The 22877-nt window shown below is 41.6% G+C and overlaps 1 protein-coding gene across 9 annotated transcripts in view; it reads right to left on the bottom strand.

Moving 5' to 3' along the window:
• The window catches only part of AGPAT3 (1-acylglycerol-3-phosphate O-acyltransferase 3), a 94617-nt gene that overhangs the window by 9976 nt on the left and 61764 nt on the right, over positions 1-22877 (bottom strand). For all 9 annotated transcript variants that reach the window (XM_080376955.1, XM_080376953.1, XM_080376957.1 and 6 more), the window contains 3 exons: positions 7513-7739; positions 2956-3125; positions 2595-2756 (listed from right to left, as the gene is read on the bottom strand). In XM_080376955.1, coding sequence (XP_080233081.1) covers positions 2595-2756; positions 2956-3125; positions 7513-7690 — 510 coding nt within the window. In that variant the 5' untranslated portion in view covers positions 7691-7739. The remainder of the gene's footprint in view (positions 1-2594; positions 2757-2955; positions 3126-7512; positions 7740-22877) is intronic.

Raw genomic sequence — 22877 nt, 5'->3', positions numbered from 1 at the left:
CAAAAGGAACCAAGCAGAATACTGAAAAGTTGTGTAAGATAAACATACACCCATGCATGCACACACACTTCAACTGTCTAATTGGATTATCAAGTATTAGGCATAAGCATCACCTCAAAACTCATTTACAATTCTATTTAATTTTAACAACATCAGTACCAAATTTAAGGCGCAAAGAGTCCAAATGGTTATACCCGAAACATTTACTTAAAGAAAAAATCCCTGAAAGCTTTGGCTGGCTGGTGATAAGACTACTCTAACAAATCAGAAAAAAGCAGTCCAAATATCAGTACATGACCACTTTTGGAAAAAACATATTAATCATTAGCTACCTCATTTAAAATTTGTACTGTACCACCTGAATTACCCGTCTGCAGAGAGAATTGTCTGAAAGCTTTTCTGTTTATGGCTTTTTTTGGTGGTGTTTTTTTTTTTTTGCATTTGTATCAGTTGTGTTCATAAAAAATGGTGCCTTTCCCTAAAACTTTTCCCTTGTTTATCTTGTAGTATCTGTGGTATCCTGAGTAACTACTAAAGACTTAAATCCTCCCATACTGACTTCAAGCGGTATAAAACATGGATCTGCCCTTCTCCCGCCTCTCTATCACCTCTGCTCTAGTTAAGAGGGAGACCAGAAGCAATGCAAAGCCAAAAGGAGAAAATGATTTTCTGTTTATCTCATGCCTTTCTGAAAGGTGGACATCATTCCCATTGTGCCAGCAATGGAAATATTGCTGCATTTGAACACACAAACCTCTGCATCCCAGGCAAGCAATGGAGGGGGAGAAGGGCAGGCTGCCAATACTCTCAGTATCGTGCAACGCTGCAACATTGCAATTCAAAAGAAAGACTTATCGAAAGCATTGCTGCACATGTGCTATTTGTCAGTACTGCAGTTGCTTGACTTTTTCTCTGTAGTGTATCCACACGCTGTGCGCCACAAAAGATAAAGTTAAATGAATGTTAAAACCACAAAGCCATAGACACAAGAGTTAGACCTGCCAGAGTGCAGTGAGAGAATAGGAACTGGTCCTGCAACCTTCATTTGGCCCTTTCATCAGGAAAGGGCACATTCATTAGGAAAACCTGACCAACCACCACCACCAAGTGGCAAGGACAGCGCAAGGTACAGAGTGTAACACTGCAATCTCAACCCCAGTCTGCAACGCAAGCTCTCCGCTATACCAAATTCTCACCGCTCTTCAACTCAACGGTGCAGTGATCCTTCTGGACCAAGTATACGCGAGCAAGGTACAGACGGCACTGCAACGCACGTGTGAGAAAGACCTCAAGATGAAAGGTTGTGCAAGCAGCTCTAATTGTTGCATTTGGAATGCACAAAAATTAGGAAATTGATTTACTCAAGACAATTTTAATCATGATCTAAATTACCAAGCAGTAAGTCTCGATTTAAATAATCAATGCTAACTACGTTTTGCATTTCTATTTTCTAGGGTTTTTTCCCCAGAGACTAGTCCTTCATCCTCAATCGTAGAATCATTAAGATGTACAGAACTGCAACCAAAGTACAATCTTGAGATTTTTTTAATTGGTAGGGTTTTTTCTTTTCCAACGCTAATCAGGAGGATATGTTAAATGTAAGTCTTATCTATATATTCAAGCAATTAAGTAGTTTAAAATACATTCTCCAAATTTATACCCTTGTAATGATAAAAAGTCACAAATTATATGTTCATAATGTACTAGTTAAGGCTTAGGCTTAATATTTCACTATTAATCTTAACAAGCTGTACTAGATAATATTGAAAAATCAATTAAAATACACAAAAAGCCTCTTAAAATGTTTTATGAGCCAAATAACTGCACGTTACATGTGCTGCTATAAAAGCAAACCAATAAATTCATCAAAATATTTGCATTCAAAGCTAGAATAAGTTTAATAGGTTGGTTATACTGCTGTGTTGCTGCAGTAAAACCTAACAACATTGCACATTATGAAACATAGATGTTTCACCCTTGACTTCAAAAAACGTCAAAATAAAAAATGATAAAAGCAGATGTAAGCTTGCCATGTGTTCTCATAGAGACTTTTTGGAAAACCAGTAACTTCACAGATGAATGAACATATTAACAAGGAATTCCTATAAAAATCCATGGTCTGTGCATCCCCCCCGCCCCCCCCCCCTAATTCACTGACTTCTCCAGAAGAGACTTTTTTGTTTATGTGTCTTTTTAGCCTACCTCAGAAAATGTAGGTTAAGGTTATATAGATTTAGTGGTCAAATATAGAATGTTGATTTTATTTTTTTTTTAAGGTAAAATAAGTTCAGACAATATTAACAAGTATTGCACAAAAGCCCAATATATCAGTTATTGTCAAGCATTTGATTATCTATGCAAGCTTCTAAATTGTTTCCCAAATGGCCTCCCTTACCAACAGGCAAACAGAGCAACACTTTACCAGCACATCCCAAAAGATCTCCTTAAACAGAGCTCAGTTTTTTGCTTGACAACACTTGAAAGAAATTGTAAGCAGACCTCCTCCTGGTACATAAGACTAGAGTACCACATGAGTACCTCCATCACAATTTCACTTGTAGCAGTCGATACTAGAGGAGGAAATCCACACTTACCCACATATATTCAGGATAATCAGCTAAACGTTTTAATCCTTCAATAACTGTATCTCTGTCTTCTTCCCATTTCCTTTTGCAGAAAACAATCTCAAGGAAGTACCACGTCCAGCCAATTAGAGGCACATATAGTAGCTCTCTCTTAGCAAGAACTTTGGAACTCTTGGAGAAAAACAAAAACAACAATCCAAACACGTCATTTGCTGATTTGTACAAGATCAAACAAAGACATTAAAGTTAAAATGACAAAGAGTTGATTGAGTTCTGACTGGAAACTCAAATGCAAAGAAATTGTATATGCATGAGTTTTAAATAGACCTGTTCTCCTCCAGTGAAGGGAATGCTCATGGTCCCCACGTACCCCTAGCACGCCAAAGCGCTCTGTCATAGTCCAGCCACACAAGAAGTCAATTTCAAAGTTGTGATTCAAGATGATGATGACGTGTTCTTTCCCAAAGGTGTTCACCGTGGCCTCATCTGAGAACAAGGTGCACTCTGTGCCTGACCACCATTCCAGCAGCATTACCAACTCTAACAAACATGAAGACAGAGAGAAGTTAAGGGTGCCACTTAAAGCATTTCACCTCCAGCCCCATTCAGTGCCTAGTCTCTTCTGACTACCGACAACATTGTCACTTTTTCAATCCAACCAAGTAAAGGTGAAATGATGGGTATAGACCAGACCACATCACCATCCCTAAGCAGTACTTCAGGCACTAGATACATGCATTATGGATATTTTTACCAGTGACGAGTTTGGGCATCATATTACAAATACGAACTGGAAAAAAACCCAGAACTTTGTGCCTGTAAACAGACAGTTGAACGTTGATTGCTCCACTAAATGAGTACCACTTCTCCCAGGTGGAATACAAATTGTGCATAGATGCAGCCTAATGTTTTTACTCAACATGAAACAAGCTTTATGGGGTAAACAGACCAATAAAAGGCTTTTAAAGGGATACAGTGCCGTAGATCTTCTGCAACAGATTTTAATATTAGAACACAGGACTCTAATTGTTCTGTATTATGGTCATCAGAGTCAGAAGCAGCAGAGAATTGAGCTAATTTATCAAAATACCTGGGCAAAGACAAGAATGGTAAACTGTGTCCTTTCACCGCAAAAGAAAGAACAAGCCCTTTCCTTTCTGTCTTCTCCAGCTTTTCAATATTCTAGCGTGTCTCTTACTTCACCCTGAACATTTCCTTCATTACCCTCTCTTATTTTCCACCTCCCCTTTTTTCATCTTAAGAAAATCCTTCCACTTAAATTCAACATGCACTGAATGTAGTTGCTATGGTTAGCCTATTTCTCTCTTTTCAGTGCAACAAGACAGATGGAAGACATTGCTTGTATTATAGGACAACTATAAAAGGTATGAAAATAGTTCATTCTCCCAGTAGGAAGATTTGTTTCCATGCAAACTGTAGCCATTGGTATTTCCTCATTTCAATGAGATATGGACGCAGTCAAAATCTGGTTGCACAAATATGGCAATTAAAAAGTCCAACTCTTCTTACATTACTACAACAAACTTGTAGAGTCAAAACTGGAAGGCACTCCCGTGGTTCTCTACATTGGGCTCTGTCAAGTTTCAATTTCCCGTTGGGAGACTGTGGTTTTGCAAAATGGGGCAGCGCCTTCCAGCACAAGGACTTCTGATCGGTGGGATCACAACAGGGTAATCTATCCATACTGCTAAGTAAGAGTCCAATTTTGCACCACATCAGAGAGAAGGCAAATAGTATTTGGGTGAATAATAGGGAAAATCAGTCCTGGTCTCCTGAAGATACATAGCTTTTCTAGCACTAGTTTTTTCACTTGTATTCCCCCTGTGACCACTTAACCCCAGCTTATTCCCCTCTTTAATTTTCAAGATTCATTCATTTGGAGGCATGACAAAGTTATGCTGCTTGCTGATCAAGACAGCATAACCCTGCCAACTGGAAATACAGCAGAGGAAAGACAGAGTAATAGTTTATATCAACTACAGATTTCTATCATTGCTTTCCAGCTCTGTGTCCTTTGCAAATGATGTGGATCACCCTCCTTTCTTGCCCTGGTCATCCTGGCTCAGTAAAAGGGGAAAGGGGACACCAAGAATGTCTCCAGTTGAGAGCTATGCTCTTCCAAGTCAGTGGCCAGGAGAATGAAGTAGTGGTACCAAACACAGTGTGGTTCTTTGAGTGGTTTTCCCTTTCCGTTGTTGTCTACGTACCAAGGAGGAGCATCTCCAGTGCCTGCTACAGTTGCTGCATTTTCTTACCAAAAATTAAATAAAATGGGTGTGTTCCTTCTTCAAAAATCAAGAAAAGAATTCTGCAGAGGCAGGTGTGGATGACTTTCTGCAGAGCCCTTCTTGTACCATTCACTCTAAAGTAGTGGAAGAAGCTTTGCTGAGAGATTTGCCAGGGTTCATACTGAGAAATGAGGGTTGATGAGCCAGAGAATTCATACAAGGAAACAGATTGTCCTTTACAAGTGTACTGATAGATGATGTAATTATAACCAGGAGTGGGTTCATTTCCTTTTTTTTTTGTGTGTGTGTGGGTTACAGCTATTTTGCATGGCACCAATCCTGCCAATGCTACAGCAAGACCATCCTTCTGAACGAAGGGACGGTAACACTTGCACTGCTTGGGATACTTCCAGTAGAGGACAAGCAACACCTTTGCTACAAGAAACTCCCTCCTGCAGCCAGGGTTCCCACATGCCAAAGTAGGGCGGCTTAGGGCCTCCCAAACCACCCAGAAAACAAAGCAAGAGGCACAGCACACCTCTCAGTTTCAAGTACTAACATGAGAGATTATTTTTGCAACTGGACTAAACCAAATGCGCCGTGCTCTCCAAAGGCATGAATCATCTGAAAGGAGCTGACATAGGAGAGCTTGAAGTGCAGACTACCCATCACAAATGTGATGCACTGCAAAGGGTTTTACACTGAGGCCAGAGCCCAGCAGACCTCTTTACCACAAACACTGGATAGGGTCTACCTCTTCCCCTTCTGAAGTTGTGCTTTATGTATCTGAGAAGAGATACTTTAAGGATAGAGGCTGGTTTTCAGTGGGCTATAGTACGCAGCCAGATACACGATCACCTGTGTATCTACCCCTGCACACCAATCCTCTGCTGGACAGGCAGAGCAGCTTCTGTTACAGACAGCTCTGACATGAACACCCTCAGCCTAAAACCAAACAGCTTGGAGGAAGCAAGCAAAACACAGCATCCAGAACAGAACACCAACCTACAGGTTCATTGCCAAAAGGCTTCCACATAATGAAATATATTTCATTATGAATGGCAACACATGAACTGCTGCATTAACACAGCTTACTTAATTCGTTATAAATCACAATTGAAGTGCATATTCTGTCAGCTCTTCCATCGCAGGCCATCAGCACTCTGCAATCCCACAGAACATTTACATTAATTTTCGTAGCTTAATTTCTCAGTAATTTCATTTATAATAGGCTATACATGAGGAATTATCCTAGGTACAGGCCAATTATTTACTCAGCTTCTCCAAACCTTTCTGAACAATAGCATAGGTTATTTCTAGCATATAGAAGATAACAGCATTTAAAACGTAATTTTTCCATGTACAATGCTAACCTGTAGAAATCAAGGGTCTGAACCTACAAGCCTTACAGGCACAAGCAGCTCACCTGCTCAGAAAAGCCAGACTATTAGTGCAACAATAGTTTTCAGCATGACATCGGATTCTACATTATTAAAACACATTAAAAAATTCCTGTAAGTAAAAAAAAAAAAAAATCCCATATAGCCCCAACTCCCTTCAACCAAGCTAATTTTGAAGTTTCTACTTGTAAGTTCTCCCATTACCTTTTCTCCTGAACAGTTTGCCTGCCACACTCTAATTTCCTTTCTCCTGTGCTTCTCAGACAACGTTCCCAATAGGTACGACAAAAAGCACAGGAAGGACAACAAGCTTTAAAAAAAATAAACTAGATTCTTTGGAGGGTTTTTGTTGGTAGTACTTCATATCGATGATTTAAGAAATGTGGGTGCCTGTCAGTGGACTGCCTAACTGTAATTTAAGTACTTATTTAGGTGACTCATTTACTCGAAGTGGGAGTTGGATGCTGAGCTGAGCACTAAGGTAAGTGGTCATGCATTCTGGGAGGGGATGGAGAATGGAAACAAGTTAGATGATTCACTGCTGAAACAGGAGGTGACATTTGGACTAAGGGACCTTCTAAACATTCATTTTGGAAATCTAATCCCCTGTTAAACTGTGTGAGGAGAAGAAAAAAAAGTGATCCACACAGAGGAGGTTTTGCAAAGGTCTGAAAGAAAAAGCAAAGCAGCTGCACCCACTGTAGAGAAGGAAAGAGCGTCAAATTACTCACAAAAGGAGACACCGACGCCAGAGATGTACGCTGTAGGGCATAACAGGACCCTGAAGTTGACACACAGTTCAGGCATCTACACTAGATACTTACTGCATATGTCTTTCTCTGCAGAGGACACAGTTTACTTGGGCTCTTAAGTGGTAAATATTGCACATACGCTTAATACCTGAAGGAGTCTGTGAATTCCCCTTTCCCCATCACTTAGTACAGGCTCTGATACCAGATGAAGACGGTATTGAGACAGGATCTGCAATTCCTACCAGTCAAGTAAGGCTGGGGAGAAGCTTTATTTCCTACTTTTTTGAGTAACAGAGCGACAGTACTTATCAATCCGTTGACTTTTGTATGTTTTCCCAGTATTTCAGAGAAGATGGCTGCTTTGAACCGCTCTGAGTATATCTAACTTACCATTCCTCTCTAACTCATGTAACTGTGTGTATATAAATACTTGTGTATATATGGGTTTTTTCTTTTAACAGAAGGAGAAACAAAGAACACTCCCCTTCCCATTTCCAGCCCTCACATCCCCTTCAAGCATACTCACGGCTCCAAAGCGAATAGGCAAGGCGACAGTTTACTCGGCGATAAAACTGCTTGTTTATGGGCCAGAGGACTAGTGTGCATAGTTGAATGAAGTTAATGATCAGTCCACTCACAACAAAGACAAACCCAATGAGGAGGTGAACTATGAACTGGGTCTTCAGAAAGGCAATGAAGCCCATGATAACCACTCAGAAGCGTGTGCAAGGGCCGTCACTCAGAATAACCGTCCTGAAAGAGAAAGAAAAGAATCAAATGGAGAACGGATTTACAAGCCCTGAGGAAGAGCAAAGCAAAAGCCCTGAAACAGTCCATGCAACTTCAGCAACAGGAACCCAACCCAATAAACACCCAGCTCTCTAAGTGTGCCTTATTCAGGTTACACAATATTCACAATATTCAAAATACGAACAAGCCTGCCTTATTCAACACAATAAACCACTGATGGTGCAAATCATTTCCCAAAATAGGAAGGAATCATTATTTACAATTTACAGCTCACTAAGAAGATTACTGTTTGCCAAAGATGCCATCTCACACCTCTCTTCAAACAAAGATCATAACTGGACTTAACGCTGGGAAGAACACAGAACCCTGCACTCACAGTGAAGCAGTCGAGCCCTGATCTGTAAACAAGCTGCACAGTGACTGCCGTCCCTTCAGGGGTTGCTGTCCCTGAACTGCAACAGGAGCTTCAGCCCCCCCCGCACCCAATAAATGGCATGCCGAGCCTCTGGAGCTGCATAAATGACCCAATGCCTTTCTGGCCTGCCTTCAAAGGCACCGCTCTGTACATAGCTCCCCCCAACAAGCACCAAGAGAGGGCTGCTGGGGGCTTCAGGGACTTGGTTACACATTTGCTTTGACTGGAACAGTACAGCAGTCAGTCCAGGGAGCAGGCTCTTCGTTGTGAATTTTTTTTCACTGGGGAGCAGTGCATTCTGGAATGAAAAGAGCAGGGCTGGTCACACAGGGCATCACTTTGGCAAACACTAAGGCATGGAAATGGAAATTAGGTATTCTCACATCCAAAACCCGTGCTGGAGCAAGTTTAATAACGTCTCACTTTGGTATATTTGATCATGGAAATGTGGCTTGACAGTTATGGGCGGGGGAAGTAAAAATAGTAGAAGAATCTTAGGCTTCGTAGCAGGGCAAAACTGATCTGAAAAGGGCTTTGGTGAAGAATCTTGATTCCACTGAAATTGCCAGAACACTTAACTCTGAACATGTGCTGTATCTATACCAGGTGCAGAAAGACAGGTGACATCTGAACCAGCAGAAAGCCACAGTAGCTTAGAGAGTCAAATCTGATCCAATACGAATCCTGCCAGTACAACGTTAACCCAATAAAATGTATTTACCAAGCCACCAGACTGAGTTTATTTCAATCCCTGTGTTATCTGGCACTGGCCTTTTTGACCTCTTGGGTACTAGAAGCCCTACAACTAGGCCAACCAGGCTGTCAAACCACAGCCTCAATGTCTCGCCCAATAAAACCAGAAGCATGACCCTGACTTTCTGCCACAGACAAAGCTTCCTGCCAGTATTTATGCTTAGCTATTACAAGGGTTGCAAATGACCAGACCAACCAGCAGATGGGAACAAATACTTTTTAACAAGTCAAGCATCCACAGGTCATGCAGAAGTTCCAGATGCCTGAAAATAAAAGTACTGTCAGCTGTGAGGAACCAAACCATTTTCATTTGCCACATGCTTACAGTACAGTGCTATTTATACAACTCAACAATTTCCCTTGTGAAAGCTTGTTTTCTACCGTCTCTTCTGCAAATCAGGTACTGCCTTTCAAGGCACAGAGCGTCTAGCTTTTGCACAATCAAAATCTAGTTGCATCATTAGTAAATCTACCACTTCAGAAGCACATTACAGAGGGGAAAAAAAGGCCCCGTTTCAATTACAAACAGTATTGTGCCTACCACAGAGCAATGCAAGCTGAATAAGCTATTATTGAAGCTCATGATGAATCATCTACTCTCAGTGTTTTCCTGTAAGAATGGAAGAAGCTTCTTTCACTAACAAATTACTTTAAGAAGAGTTGTTGGGAAGCATAGACTTGTGTTTAAAATGAAGCAAGTGGAGCCCTCCTTCCTCTCCCCTCCCCAAAGGGTTGTAGGGTACAGCTACCTCTCACAGCTGGAACACCGCACCAGTGTTCAGATGTACCATATGGGAGATGGCCATGGTATTCTGTGTTTGACTCCCTAACACAGCAGTGGGCTCGTTGATCTTTTCCATTGGCATGTTCTGTTCAGTACCACCAAACATTAAACACTGAGTTCTTCACTTGCAAGATCAGAGTCATTCTCTTCATCTGGTCTCTCTCAAAACACAGTTCAAACATACTAGAAAATAACAATCTCCCTCTTCGTGGCACCACCCCCCTACCTAATTTTGAATCCCTACTTGCCTTCTCTACAGCCATGTGCAAGCAGCTTTGCTGATGACCATACTTAACACAGTCATTAGACTTACTGCCTTTCAGTGCACACCTTGCCCCCTTCCAGACAACAGCCTAAGAACCGTACAAATGGCACGAGGAAAAACAGAAATGTCAAGTATTATCCTCAAATAAAATAGTTTGGCTCCACTTCCACAGCCTCTTTGCTTTAAGCAAAGTCTGGAGCATTTGTCCCTTACAACAATGCTCTTAATGTATCACAGACCCAAAGAGACATATCCCCTTTTACCAAGGCTGGACACACTGCAGCATCTTGCTTCTACAGCTCTACACATGGAAAACAGAATTTATCATTCTTCTGCCAGTGGCCTGCCCAAGAGTCTTGCTCTGGTGGGATTCCAGAGCTGCATGACACAGCACAGCCGCTCAGGCACCTGGCCTCACTGCACTCCTATGCATCTGGGGACTGCAAGCCTTACTGGTATTGATTGAAACAGGGTAAAGAGAACAGCAGTCAAGGAATAGCTGTTTCCTCTCCAGCACCTTGTGAGGACAGCATTTGCCCAATTGCTCCATAAAGCACAGCTGGTTTCCTTGCACTTCCTCTTTAAATGGACAGGGATCAACTAAAAAATAGGTTAGTCATCTTGTCTGATCCTTCCAGTTTCAATGCTGGATACAGAATCTGCCAGTCTCCCTTTTGCTAATCCCTCACTTAATTGTATTTGACTTCTAAGATAATTAGAAGTTAATCTTAACCCAGGAATTCTTTACTTTTCTGCATTCCTGCCCAGGTAGGACAGGCAGGCAATTCAAGGACAGGCCAAGAGGTAAAGGGTGGTCCAGCAGCTGTTTTGCTGAATCCTACAGTCAGGCTGGGGAAATCAGTGTTTGCTGGAACAAGGAGAAGCAACATTCTGCATCTGACACATATGTTAAGATCAGCTAAGTGAAGTGTCTAGGAAGTAAATATCTGCCCTAGTTTAAGACAGCAAGTCTCAGCACTATTCATTTTTTCTTGTTTAAAGTATACGGGTATCATGTGCTTATTCAAAGACCTGCTGGTAAAATCTGTTTTTTCTCCCTTTTTTTCCTAAAGCACCTTGTAACTTCACAACATTGACCTTTGACCACAAAACCTCCATTTCCTCCTGTGCAGCCACACTGAGAACTGCAGACAACTTCAGTCCTCTCCCTGCTTTCACATCCTCACCAAGTGCCTGCTCTCCACAGCCACGCTGCAGGACAGCAGTAGCGTAAAGCCCAGCTCAAACCAAACCGCACACTTCCATTGCCTTTTAGCGCCTTACCTCGCAGGCTTGTTTGACTTTCATAAAGTCAGAGACTGCTCCCCATAGTATTGATTTTTATCTTCTCTGATGAAAAAGTTCTTAAGTGCGCTGCATCCTTCTGGGCTCCCTCCCTGATTTATACACCTCTCAAGTAAAGGACAAGGAGGCAGAGATCCAATGGCTTTCTTGATGTGGTGGTTTGACTTGGCTGAACCCCCAGGTGCCCACCAAAGCCCCTCTATCACTCCCCTCCTCAACTGCAGGGGAAAGAAAATACCATGAAAGGCTCGTGGGTCAAGAGAAGGACAGGGAGATCACAGCAACTAGAGTCACAGGCAAAAGAGACTCAACTTGAGGAAAAATTAATTTAATTTATTACCAACCAAATCAGAGTAGGGTAATGAGAAAATAAACCCAAATCTTAAAACACCTTACCTCCACCCCTCCCTTCTTCCCAGGCTCGGCTTCACTCCAGATTTTTCTCTACCTCCTCCCCTCCAGCAGCACAGGAGGATGGGGAACAGGGGTTGCAGTCAATTCATCACACATTTTTCCTGCTGCTCCTTCGTCCTCAGGGGGAGGACGACTCACACTCTTCCCCTGCTCCAGCGTGGGGTCCCGCCCATGGGAGTTTTCCATTAACTTCTCAGACATTCCCACAGACTACAGTTCCTCACAAACTGCTCCAGAAGGGGTCCCTTCCATGGAGCGCAGTCCTTCAAGAGCAGACTGCTCTGGCATGGGTCCCTCCCAGGGTCACAAATCCTGCCAGCAAACCTGCTCCAGTGTGGTCTCTCTACTGGGTCACAGACTCCTTTGGGTGCAACTACCTGCTCTGGCATGGGGTCCTCCATGGGCTGCAGGTGGGTATCTGCTCCGCCGTGGACATCCACAGGCTGCAGGGACAGCCTGCCTCACCATGGTCTTCTCCATGGGCTGCTGGGGAATCTCTGCTCTGGTGTCTGGAGCAACTCCTCCCCCTCCTTCTGCACTGAGCTCAAGTTGTTGCTCTCTCATATTCTCACTCCTCTCTCCAGCAGCTGCAGCTGCTGTTTTATGCAGGAACTTTCTCCCCTTCTTAAATATGTTATCCCAGAGGTGCTATTACCATTGCTGAAGAGCTTGGTCTTGGCGAGCAGCGGGTCCATCTTGGAGCCAGCTGGCACTGGCTCCATTGGATATGGGGGAAGCTTCTAGCAGCTTCTCACATAAGCCACCCTTGTAGCCCCTCAGCTACCATAACCCGCACCACACAAACCAAATACACCTGGGTACAGAGTTGTGTTTTGAGGCTCCATGGTCACGTGAATTCTCTGGTATCCAGAAGATACTAGCAAAAGGAGGAATACAACCTTTTTGCTTTACTTAGCTTTCTACATTCATAAGAGCCCTAACAGTTAAACTGCTTTGAGACTTCCATCTCTGTTGAACGCTGCTGAAATATGCCACAGGTTTAAAGGCCATTAGAAGGAAGAATGACAGAGACAGCACGATTGCATCAGCCTCATTTCATTAAGAAATCAGGTTTTAAAAAACGCCAGGTGCACAACATGCACTAAGCACATTACAGACATTTCATGAAACACATAGTTATTTATGAAGAACTTAAAATTAAAAATTAAGCCATTAATCATTCTATAATATAGAATTCACAGCTTTTAATTTATTGCTGTCACGTGTATACAATCCCTCTGAAGTTCATGAGGTTTACATGAATATAAGCATGAAATTAGAAATCGGTCCACTGATTCTAATATTCCAACCCAGTGAGAATTAATGTGTTTGACAACAACAAGAACTGCAGCAGCCAGTACTTACATCTCTAGCCTTTTGCCTTCAGGTTTTCTGAGCGTGCTATTGTCATTTTCCTGCTGCATCTGCTCTACCATACCATATTTATCTCTACTTACTAAACTAGTCACAGACATCTTTAGTTCTGAATATGTTGGCCCCATCCTGAGTTCTGGTATTTTACCTATCTCATAATCCGTAAGTTGAGGAATTGAGTGAAACCCATAAAATACTGAATTCTACCTTCTACTGTCATATTTTAAAATACTGTATTTTTCAGATTGAGCTTTGTAAGCCTCCTTGATGTCTCTATAAATTTGGCAAATCCTGTCTATGAAGAAAGGCTAATAATGTTGCAAGTCAGAAACAGTACAAAAACGCATTCTGTTGAGCAAGTCTCATAACAAGTTTCCTCACCGTTTTTCAGAATTCTATAAACTCTGCTCATCAAAACCACACAAGAAAAATTTAAAACTATTTTTTTATTCAAAGTGAGAACTACTGTTCCATGAACTTCTTCATTTGTATGAGGAGAACAAATACAAACAGCAGCAGCCAGGAGCTGAAGAAATACCTCTTCTCAGTGTACTTTCTACCCTCCAGGATTTCTCTCATGACTGACTCAGGCTACTTCTCTTTTAAAAGCAGCTATGAAAATCATTAGTATAAGCATCTTTCTTCTCACCTCCCCTTACAAGATCAGAAAACTCAAGAATACTAACCAGCTACCCATCAGCGGTGGCAGAGATGTGAAGGAAAGCTTTCAACACCACTACTTATACTTGTTTGATAAATAAAAGTACTGAGAAATGCTAAAATAACCAGTCTGGGACAGAAGTACTACATTGCCACAGGGGCAGCAAATTATTTTCCTGGACATTTCTGGGACATATCACACAAAAATATTTTGATCATCTTATACATTGCGTTCAATGCTTAGAAGTAATTACCTCAGTTATGTCTAAGATAAAGTTTTTCCTTGCAGAATATGCATTACTTTTCCAGCTAAGAGACAGAAGTGCAGTAGCTAACCAGCTTTTAAAAGTGTAGTGATATATTCATAGCAAATACCTCTAATACAGGAAAATATTCAGGAAGAAGGTAAGAAAATTGATGGTCTTCACTAACTGCACTGTACCACATTTTCTTTTGGGATGAGGAATTTGGGAGCCTGACCCCCACTATGCATTAGCCATATAAAACCTATGGATAGAGTACTTACCCACGGCTTTGCACCAGACTTCAAAAATGCAACCCAAGGATCATGGCACCACTAAAAGCAGTCTCCACTTGGGCCCAATTTATTTCAGAAGTATAATTTTACAAGGACCACTGGCAACCACAGCTAAGTAGGCTAGAAAACATAGCTTAGATCAACACCGGTGAGTCAGTATAGCTAATAAGCAAATAAAAGGAAATTAGGTGTAACAACAGTTTTGGTATCCATTTGAACAGTCTGTACTAGAGATCCTCCAGATACACTGTAAAAATAGACAACTATTCAATCACGTCCCACACAACATTACAAACTGTCTACTACAGACCTAGCCTTTTAAACCTAAGTGTGACAGGAAGATTATCTTTGTTTCTCACACAATATAGGTTTATATATATGGTGTCTATATATATATTTATATATATACACACACCTATACAAAATATAGGTTTCATCTCCCTGCGCATCCCTCAGTGAAACGGAAGGCTGACTCAGAGTTCATTAAAAATCCTGCTTGTCATGAATTTCTAAAATTGAAGTGTATGGAAGAGGACTTAAGCCAAACTTAGGTCACAAAGATGCAAATTTGTTTCTAAGTTGTGAGAACCAGGCATACGAGCTCAAAAAAAAAATGTTACTGAGTTACCATTATGAAATTAGATGAGAACTTATTCCTAGAAATTTTGTCAATCTTGGTTTTAAAACGGCACCACAGCCAGTTCTTAGAAAAGGTGAGAATAAAAGATTATCACCACTATCTCTCTGAAATATATTCATTATTTTGGTCTCAAAGTCCATTAAATCAGAGACATCTGCTACTGCCAATAAGACTGGCTCAGTATCTGTAGAGATTTTTTTATTAGATTAATGTATTTCCATCAAATAGAAAGCCTTTTGTTTGACTCGTCATCCTAATGAGATGCCAATACTTCAAGGTTTGAAATTAAAAAAAATTTAGACAACATAAAAAGCTGCACATATTGCTCTGACATTCATTGTTGTTTGAGAGAGAATGAGAGGTCCCAAAGAAGTTATTTCATTTTCTTCTGCCATAACTAAAGTGTAGGCATTGAGGCCAAGCATGATGTGATGGTCACTTAGAACAATGACAACCATGTGAGGAGCGCACATCCTCAACAGAAACACTAGACCCTCTTCATGCCTCCTCCACTCTATAAATGTTTTGCTTTATTATTAAAAGACTGTAAGTTTACCAGTTAAACTTTAGGAGAGAGCAGGTTACAAAATAAGATGCATATGTGAATAATTTGCATGTACCAGTGAGGCCCATTGGGGAGTGACCACGGAAGGTCATCCCTCCACCCTACAAATGCCGCACTATGGCACGGTCCCGCTGAGGGAGGCCTTTATGTGCTCAGAGCACCTCCTGCCACAGCAACACCCCACACTATGGAGAACATCCGTAAGAGGTCCACGCCACACTGGGACTTCAGCCCCAGGGCTCCTTCCTGCTTGTAAAATGTAGGGCAACTGCCTATCAAGACATGGGTTGCTCTAAAAAAAAAATTTTAAAAATCAAGATAACTTTTTATTTAACTTGTGTTTTGTAGACAGAAGACTACAGAATATGTAAACAAAGGAAAGAAAGACATTCATTACAACTTGACTGAACCAGAAGGGGATAAAAGAGCTCTCCATACTATGTATCACTGCACTTGAGGGGCAGTTTTCTCCTCTTCCCCACCCTAAATGAAGTGTTACTGACGTGATTAAGCCTCCTCACCAGCTGTGGAATGCACTGTGCTTATGCCTTTGCTAGAGATGAAATTAAATTTTCCTAACCTGTTGCTACAATATTACAGCTGAAAACACAAGCAATATTAAAATGGCTATTTTCCAAATTTAATTTCAACCACTTCCTTTTATCATCCTCAGCACATACTAAAAAAAAGAGCAAGTGTGCACAAATTCAATTTCTCCCCAGCATATACACTCAGTTAACTCAGCCTCTACTTAAACAAATGGATCAGATAACTGAAACGAATCCTGACTTGCTTAGAAATCTGCTGGCTGCAAGACAACCAAGACAAGGAAGCAGAACTGCTTGAGAAACTTCTCTCACTGCATTCTCTCTTCATTGATGAAAAGACACATGGTATTTTCAGAAATATTTTCTGTTCACAGCCAGGAAACTAGAGGGATTCTGTTGCAAGGTCACTGGGTAAAACCAGACAACTTCGATGTCACAGCTGAGTATCACTGAGCTAGGCTGACATCACTTTTTCCATAGAACAGCCTCACCATACTTGCAAGATGCCATAGGATTCCACGTTGAGCTTTCCAGTGAAGGCGTCCCACTGCTTCAAAACCTGGTTATGCATGTATTTTATTCCAGGAAGACAAACACTGCCTTATGGTTTAGTAAACTCAGAATAGTTTCTATTATAGTATGTCATTTACAACTGCTTGTAGGTGTTTGCATGCTGTTTCTTCCCTGTATACACGCATGCCATTTGTCATCGTTCAGTCTGCAGTCTGGCACTTTTGCTTCAGTATAAGCAACACTTAAAGTTAATTTTTCCTAAAGCTATAATTACAAAACCCTTAATTGCATATTACATTTAGATTAGATAATTTGCAAGTTTGCCTCATTTCTTGTAGATACAGATGGGTTTTGCGGGCACATGCATATTTACAAAAACCTGAGAGTGTCCTTGTAGAACCTTAATAAACCTTGTCCTAAACTTGAATATTACTGATTACAAAGATTTATCCGATTGCAAGCATTTGAGCTCAAGTTCTGTCTTTGACCTGCTTGATATCAAGAGAACAAGCACTCCCATAACTTCTCTTGTTCTACCTGGCATATATAGATAGCCTTTATTTTGAAAGCCAAAAGCAGGTAGACACACATTACTGCTGGTTTCACCTTTAGTGAAAAGGGGAAAATTCAACAGTTAGGGACAAAAACTTAAGAGCTTTTTAATTCTTGTCTCCTGAACCAAAAAGAAATTGCATTTGAGTAAGCATCAAAGCTAAGCTAAACTGCAAGTCAACACGCATGTTTTAATGTCCACTACAGCCTAGCCTGTTAAACCTCAGCATGACAGGAGGAATATCTTAGTTTCTCACACAATACAGGTTTAATTTCCCTGCACATCCCTTGGTGAAATGCAAGGCTGATCCAGAGTTCATTTTAAAGCTTCCCCTGCTAAAGGGTGCTGCTAACCCAAGTCCCACACCCCTCCCCAATGCTGACAGCTCTTCCTGGGGGTTATACAGGGCTGTGTGTTTGCCCTTCTTTGCAGCACTACAGAAGCCAACCTTCCTCTTGCAGCCACACGCAGAGACATGAGCCATCAACCCAGAGCAAGGGGGACCAGACCAATGTTCCCACCAGCCTGTTGGCACAACAGGAATAGACTTGGCTCTTACATGGAAAGGGAGAAGACAAGCAAGACTGCAATTTAAAAGAAAAAGGGATCAAACCAGGGGTAAATACCAGCCCACAGCAAGATGTTTTACGCTGAAACATACAAGCTAGAACACTGTTATATTTTGTATAACTTAAGAAATAAACAGGAACAATTATCCAGTTTTGCAAATTCCTTGTGGCTCCAAACAGATCCAACTCACTCAGAAACAGCTGCCAAACACTTCCTGCCAGTCTTGCTCCTTCTCTTAGGACCTTTCAAACCTCCCCCAGCCCTTTTTGATTGTTTGGGGGCAGCTATTCTCCCTCCTTTGCCACTTCAGATAAAACTCCTTCAAGGGAGAAGCGGGACACTAATTCTTGGTAGCTCCTCAGTTCCCTATTCCTTCTCTCATGTTACACTCTCCTCTTTTTGTTACACACACCGACAACTTCCCAGGCCTGTGCAAGAGGCCTCCTGCGTGCCACAGCAGATTTATGCCATTCAAGCACTGTGCACAGCATTACAGGCACTGCCTGCCCATCTGGTATTCAGTTTGTATGTCAGCCTCAAGTTCTGAAAAATGCTCAAGTTTCCAGCTTGCACAGGCTTTGAGAGCAAAAGCTGGCTGGGAGCAGCTCTTTGAGAACTCTGCACGCTGCAGCAGGTCTAATAGGTCCGCTCCAGTTCTCTAAAGTACAGCCAAACATTTTCTGTCCTGCTAACTGCTCTCTGTAATTTCATTCTTGAGCACAACAGCAGGGTGTCCTGCCCAATTTCAAGTGTGGCAGATGACAGGCAAGACTGGGCTGCAACACCTGCCAAGCAGGACTGGGATGCCCTTGGTGCTAAATGCTCCCTTCTTTTCCCAGCCAGGTTCGCTCATCAGTGATATCTAAGAAAGGACTTGACTTCAGTGGCACCTTCGGTAAACACTGTGCATTTCTTTAACCTCTGTATGCAAGGGAACAGATACTTGAGAAATCCAACAGCTAGATAGATGGAGCTTACTGCATAGCCCGGCAGCAGCTCTCATATCATTTAAGCACTGCACTTGCAACAGACAGAATCGCCACCAGCACCACAAGACATTTAAGCAGTTTTGCATGCTCATCATGCAAAACCAGCCAACAAACCTCTAATAACCACACTATCTGCATGCCTCTGACTTACTCCCAAAGTTACGCTACAGGCGTGAGCAATCTTTTCCTTAATGGTAACACACAGCTTTAGGATGTTGCAGATGTAAAGCACCCCTGCCCAGGCACTATCGATGGCCTGCTTGCCTGTGTCGCTCATGCTCTCTGCTGCTAAGCTGTGGGACTAGGTGGCTGAAAACACACATGCCCACTCCTGTGGCTGGGGCTGGAAAAATCTCCATGGTCCATTGGATCCATTTAATGAGTCCATTTTCCCTGTGACAGAGGACCCCAGACCTCTAGGCAAGGGAGCAGGAAGCAACATGCCTCTCCCTGGAAGGAGAAGGGTGGAGGGGATAGCCCATTTTAGCCTGGTTTAGTGCTCACAGTGTGGGTGCTCTGGAGGTCTTGTAGATTTGGTGGGTAGCACCATACTGACACCCCCAAACAATGCTCCTCAGCTGGCAGCAAGTTTCAAGTACAGTAGGGCAGAATTCCCCATAGGCATGGTTTTGAAAATCACTTTGCTTACATATATATGTATATACACACACACACCCCCCATATATCTCTCTATCTATATATTTAAAAAGCATGCACAGGACATAACCGCAATTTCCAGGATAGCAGTTGTAGGCCTGAAGAAATATAATTTTAACCCAGCAATTATGCTAGTATTTGGAAAGAAACTGTCCATAGAAAATTAGCATTGTAATCATAGAAAAGGTGGGAAGTGGAAGCCAGGAGAGTACGGACTCCACGATTTACGAGTAATGCCACAAGGCTGGGCTGGACATAATCAATGTTCTTCTCAAATCAGCTCATTATTTATTCCATCCCACTGCAGTCTGCACACCTATGCAATTGCTATACAGTATCTCCAATCTCACAAATGTGTAGTAAAATTTGCATTTTGACAGAAGCATGAATCTTCCTTTTTTTCAGGTCACGTGGCAAGAATATCTAATCTCTTCCCTTTCCACAAAAGTAATTGATGCCAGCTAATTTTTCCTCTTGAGCTCAGGCACAGATTATCCAATACAGTGTAACAAAAAAGTTAAAATGAACATTTTGTATATACTCTTTTCAAAAAGGACAGGCAAAAAGAAATAATTCTTCCTAGTTTTTAACTGGCTTGGAACAGATTCTTCTTGGCTTGCATTTAACTTCATAAATGCTAGAGAAATTCTATCTGTGATAGATCTTTAGTTTCTCCTACTTCTCTTTGCAGATTACTGTTACTGCTTCACAAACACCTTGAATACTGGGAGGCATTGTTGCACCGACCAGCCTGGGTGCTGACACAGTTCTCATGGCTGCAACAGGCCAGGAGAAGCTCAGAGAGCAGGGGCCGAAGCGCAGTAACCCACCTTGCACCCAGGCTGGCCCCAGACTCCCCCTTACAGACTCCCGCTTCACTTTATGTGAAGGTGGGCAAACACAACAATATAAGTGTGTATTGTGAGACAGAAATACAACCCAGGTTTTTAGTTTGAGTAAAAAAAAAAAAAAACAACCAAACAATAAAACCCACGCATCAAAAGAAAGTAAACACTCCAGTTGCCTACAATTATGAAAGAGGACTGAGACCAACACTTTATATATAATCCATTACAAACATCTAATTAAGCACAGAAATAGCTGAAACTGTAAGTTGCCTCAGTGATGACTTCCCAATACAGCTGAAAAAAGGGCTTTTTTATCATTTTGAATACCTGACGACTTTTGCCCCAATTATCCGGAGGTCAAGTCAAGATTTAACCACCAGGAAATCACATTCTGCATCTAGCAACTCTATTATTTTCAGTCCTTCCCATGGAGCAAATGCTGATACTGGTGTTTTCCCCTCAAATGTAAGCATTTTCAATTCCTCTCGCAAAGAAAGATTTTATTTTGCCTTAATTACTTCTGGTTTCAATAGAGCTAGCAGGTGCAGCAAGACTATTTTCTTCATTTCAACTAGTTCATTCAAAGTTGAAAACCCGACTGGGAGTTGAAAAACGAAAGAGCTTCTTGCAATCTCCGAATAAAAAACAGGTGGGAAAAAATGAGGTCCCTGAATTTTAATAGGGCCAGACTTTCCCTGGTACTTAATGTTTTTTTTCCCCCTGTAATAGACTTCTGTTCTTAAAGTGAACACATTCTGGCTGTGACTACTCTCTTTAGTGAGAGTAATACTGTTCAGAATAGATTTTCAGAATAATTCAATATCCTTCCAAAGCCTTTCATTCTTTCTGAAGTTATTAAGGCCAGATAGTTTGCCTGCACAGGTGAAAATGCATTTTTATGAATACAAAAATCTGAAGCTACAATTATGATTGGTACCATAAAACACAATTTGGTCAGATTTATGTCTAGATGCCAAAAGCAACACTTCTAAAGTGCTAAAAATGAATGCTACGGGGAAAACACCAATACGTATTTGAAGAGTAACAGCTATATAGTTTGTCATCACCTTGACTCCCTACTTTCTAACTTGAGATCAACATCTGCTTTGCATCTGGTAATTCTCTCACTAAGTCCCAAAGTTTAATCAGGTTAAAAAAAGTTTTGTTTATTTTAAAAAGACAGGTTAAAATATAACTATTTCAGTGAGAAACTTTTGTATTTCTATATTTCAATGCAGGGATTTACAATTTGCCAGACAGTTTGCTGGAGCACCCTTTCTTGAATCACCTGCTCTGATTTATACAAATCTTAAGTTGCCAAAAGTTTCAGAATGCCTCCACCCTCATCGAAAAGAGAGGTTTGCTGACAACAAGTAGCCAGAGCACCAGGCAGCTAGTAGCTAGCTGAACTGGCAAACAACAAAGTAATTAGCCACATTGACATCTTTAAAATATTAAGATTTTTTTTCTAGATAGTCCAAATAAATTTCATAATACCAGTAATCCAGTAATCTTCAGAGAATAGCAAAGGGTCTAAAGAAGTACAAGTTAAATATAGTATAGAAAGGCACCATTCTGAAAACGTCGCCTGCTTCCTGATGAGTGTATGGTTTCCTCAGTGACAAAGGTGCACAGCTCCCAGCTGTCCCTTGGAGTTACTCCCCTGAACGGAGGAACACTTTCCAGAATGAGCCATACAACCACAGAACAGAAAGCCTGACACATGGAACTGCCACTAATGAGGTCAACAGTAAGTCCAGTCCAAGAACTGCACAGGAAGAGCACAAACGTCCCTCAAAACAAGAGCTTCCCTGCATCCCTATGGAGCCAAAGGCAGGGAGGATGCCCGAACTCGATTCTCAGGTGTAGCTAAAAAGAAAGGCAAGATAGTAGCCTTGAAATGCAGATAGCTGAAAAGCTGAAGGACTAAGGTGGAATACAGGAACAAAACAGCACAGGGAAGCAGACATCACCACCACACCATGCTCCTTCCTGCAACCTAGTTTGAACTCACAATGTGAACAAGTCTTCCGTCCATCACTCTCCATCTCCATGCCAGTATATTTCGTGTGCGATTTCCCTCCCCTTACTACATGCAACTAACATGAGTTATTTATGTGTCAGAAGAAGTCCTCATTACTTTAATTTTTCACCCTACTTCCTGAACCCACAGAGTAAGACTATCTGGTGTTCGGACATCAGTTTGATAGTCAGCTACTACCATGCCATGGAGATATAGTTAATGCCACTATATCAACACCTGGATTTAGTTGGCTGGAAGAAACTTACTAACTGCTAGAAAACACTCTAAACTGGGCTATTTGTTTCCTCACTTGCTGGGCGCAGGAAGGAAGCCACATCCACACCCACTGGTGCAGCTCTCTTCAGCTCTGCCCTGCGCGTTGGCTTCCTTCCACCAGATCCACTCCCAGAAGACGAGCAAAGCAATCACAAAAGCAATTGGTCAATCCAAAAATTTCTCAGACACATCAAGAAGATAGTAAACCTAAAATATCCCTGACTTATTTTGTCTCCTTTTCCATGTAAATGGCCGTTTTCAGAAGTGTAGCTTCTGTTATTGATCTCTCAAGACAAAGGTTTTGGTTTTAATTCTCCTCTCGCCATGACAATGTGTACCAAGTAGAAAGATGGTCTGTTCAGTAAAGTGCATTTGATGCTATTTCTGAACACAAGATACAAAGTAGTATCCTAATGGTTTGTGAGTTTTATTTTTACAGTAATTTCCCAAG

Source organism: Falco punctatus (assembly GCF_963210335.1).
Source record: "Falco punctatus genome assembly, chromosome: 2".
NCBI classification, from domain to species: domain Eukaryota; kingdom Metazoa; phylum Chordata; class Aves; order Falconiformes; family Falconidae; genus Falco; species Falco punctatus.
Note: the sequence above shows the minus strand (reverse complement) of the source record. Positions and strands in the feature narration are given on the sequence as shown.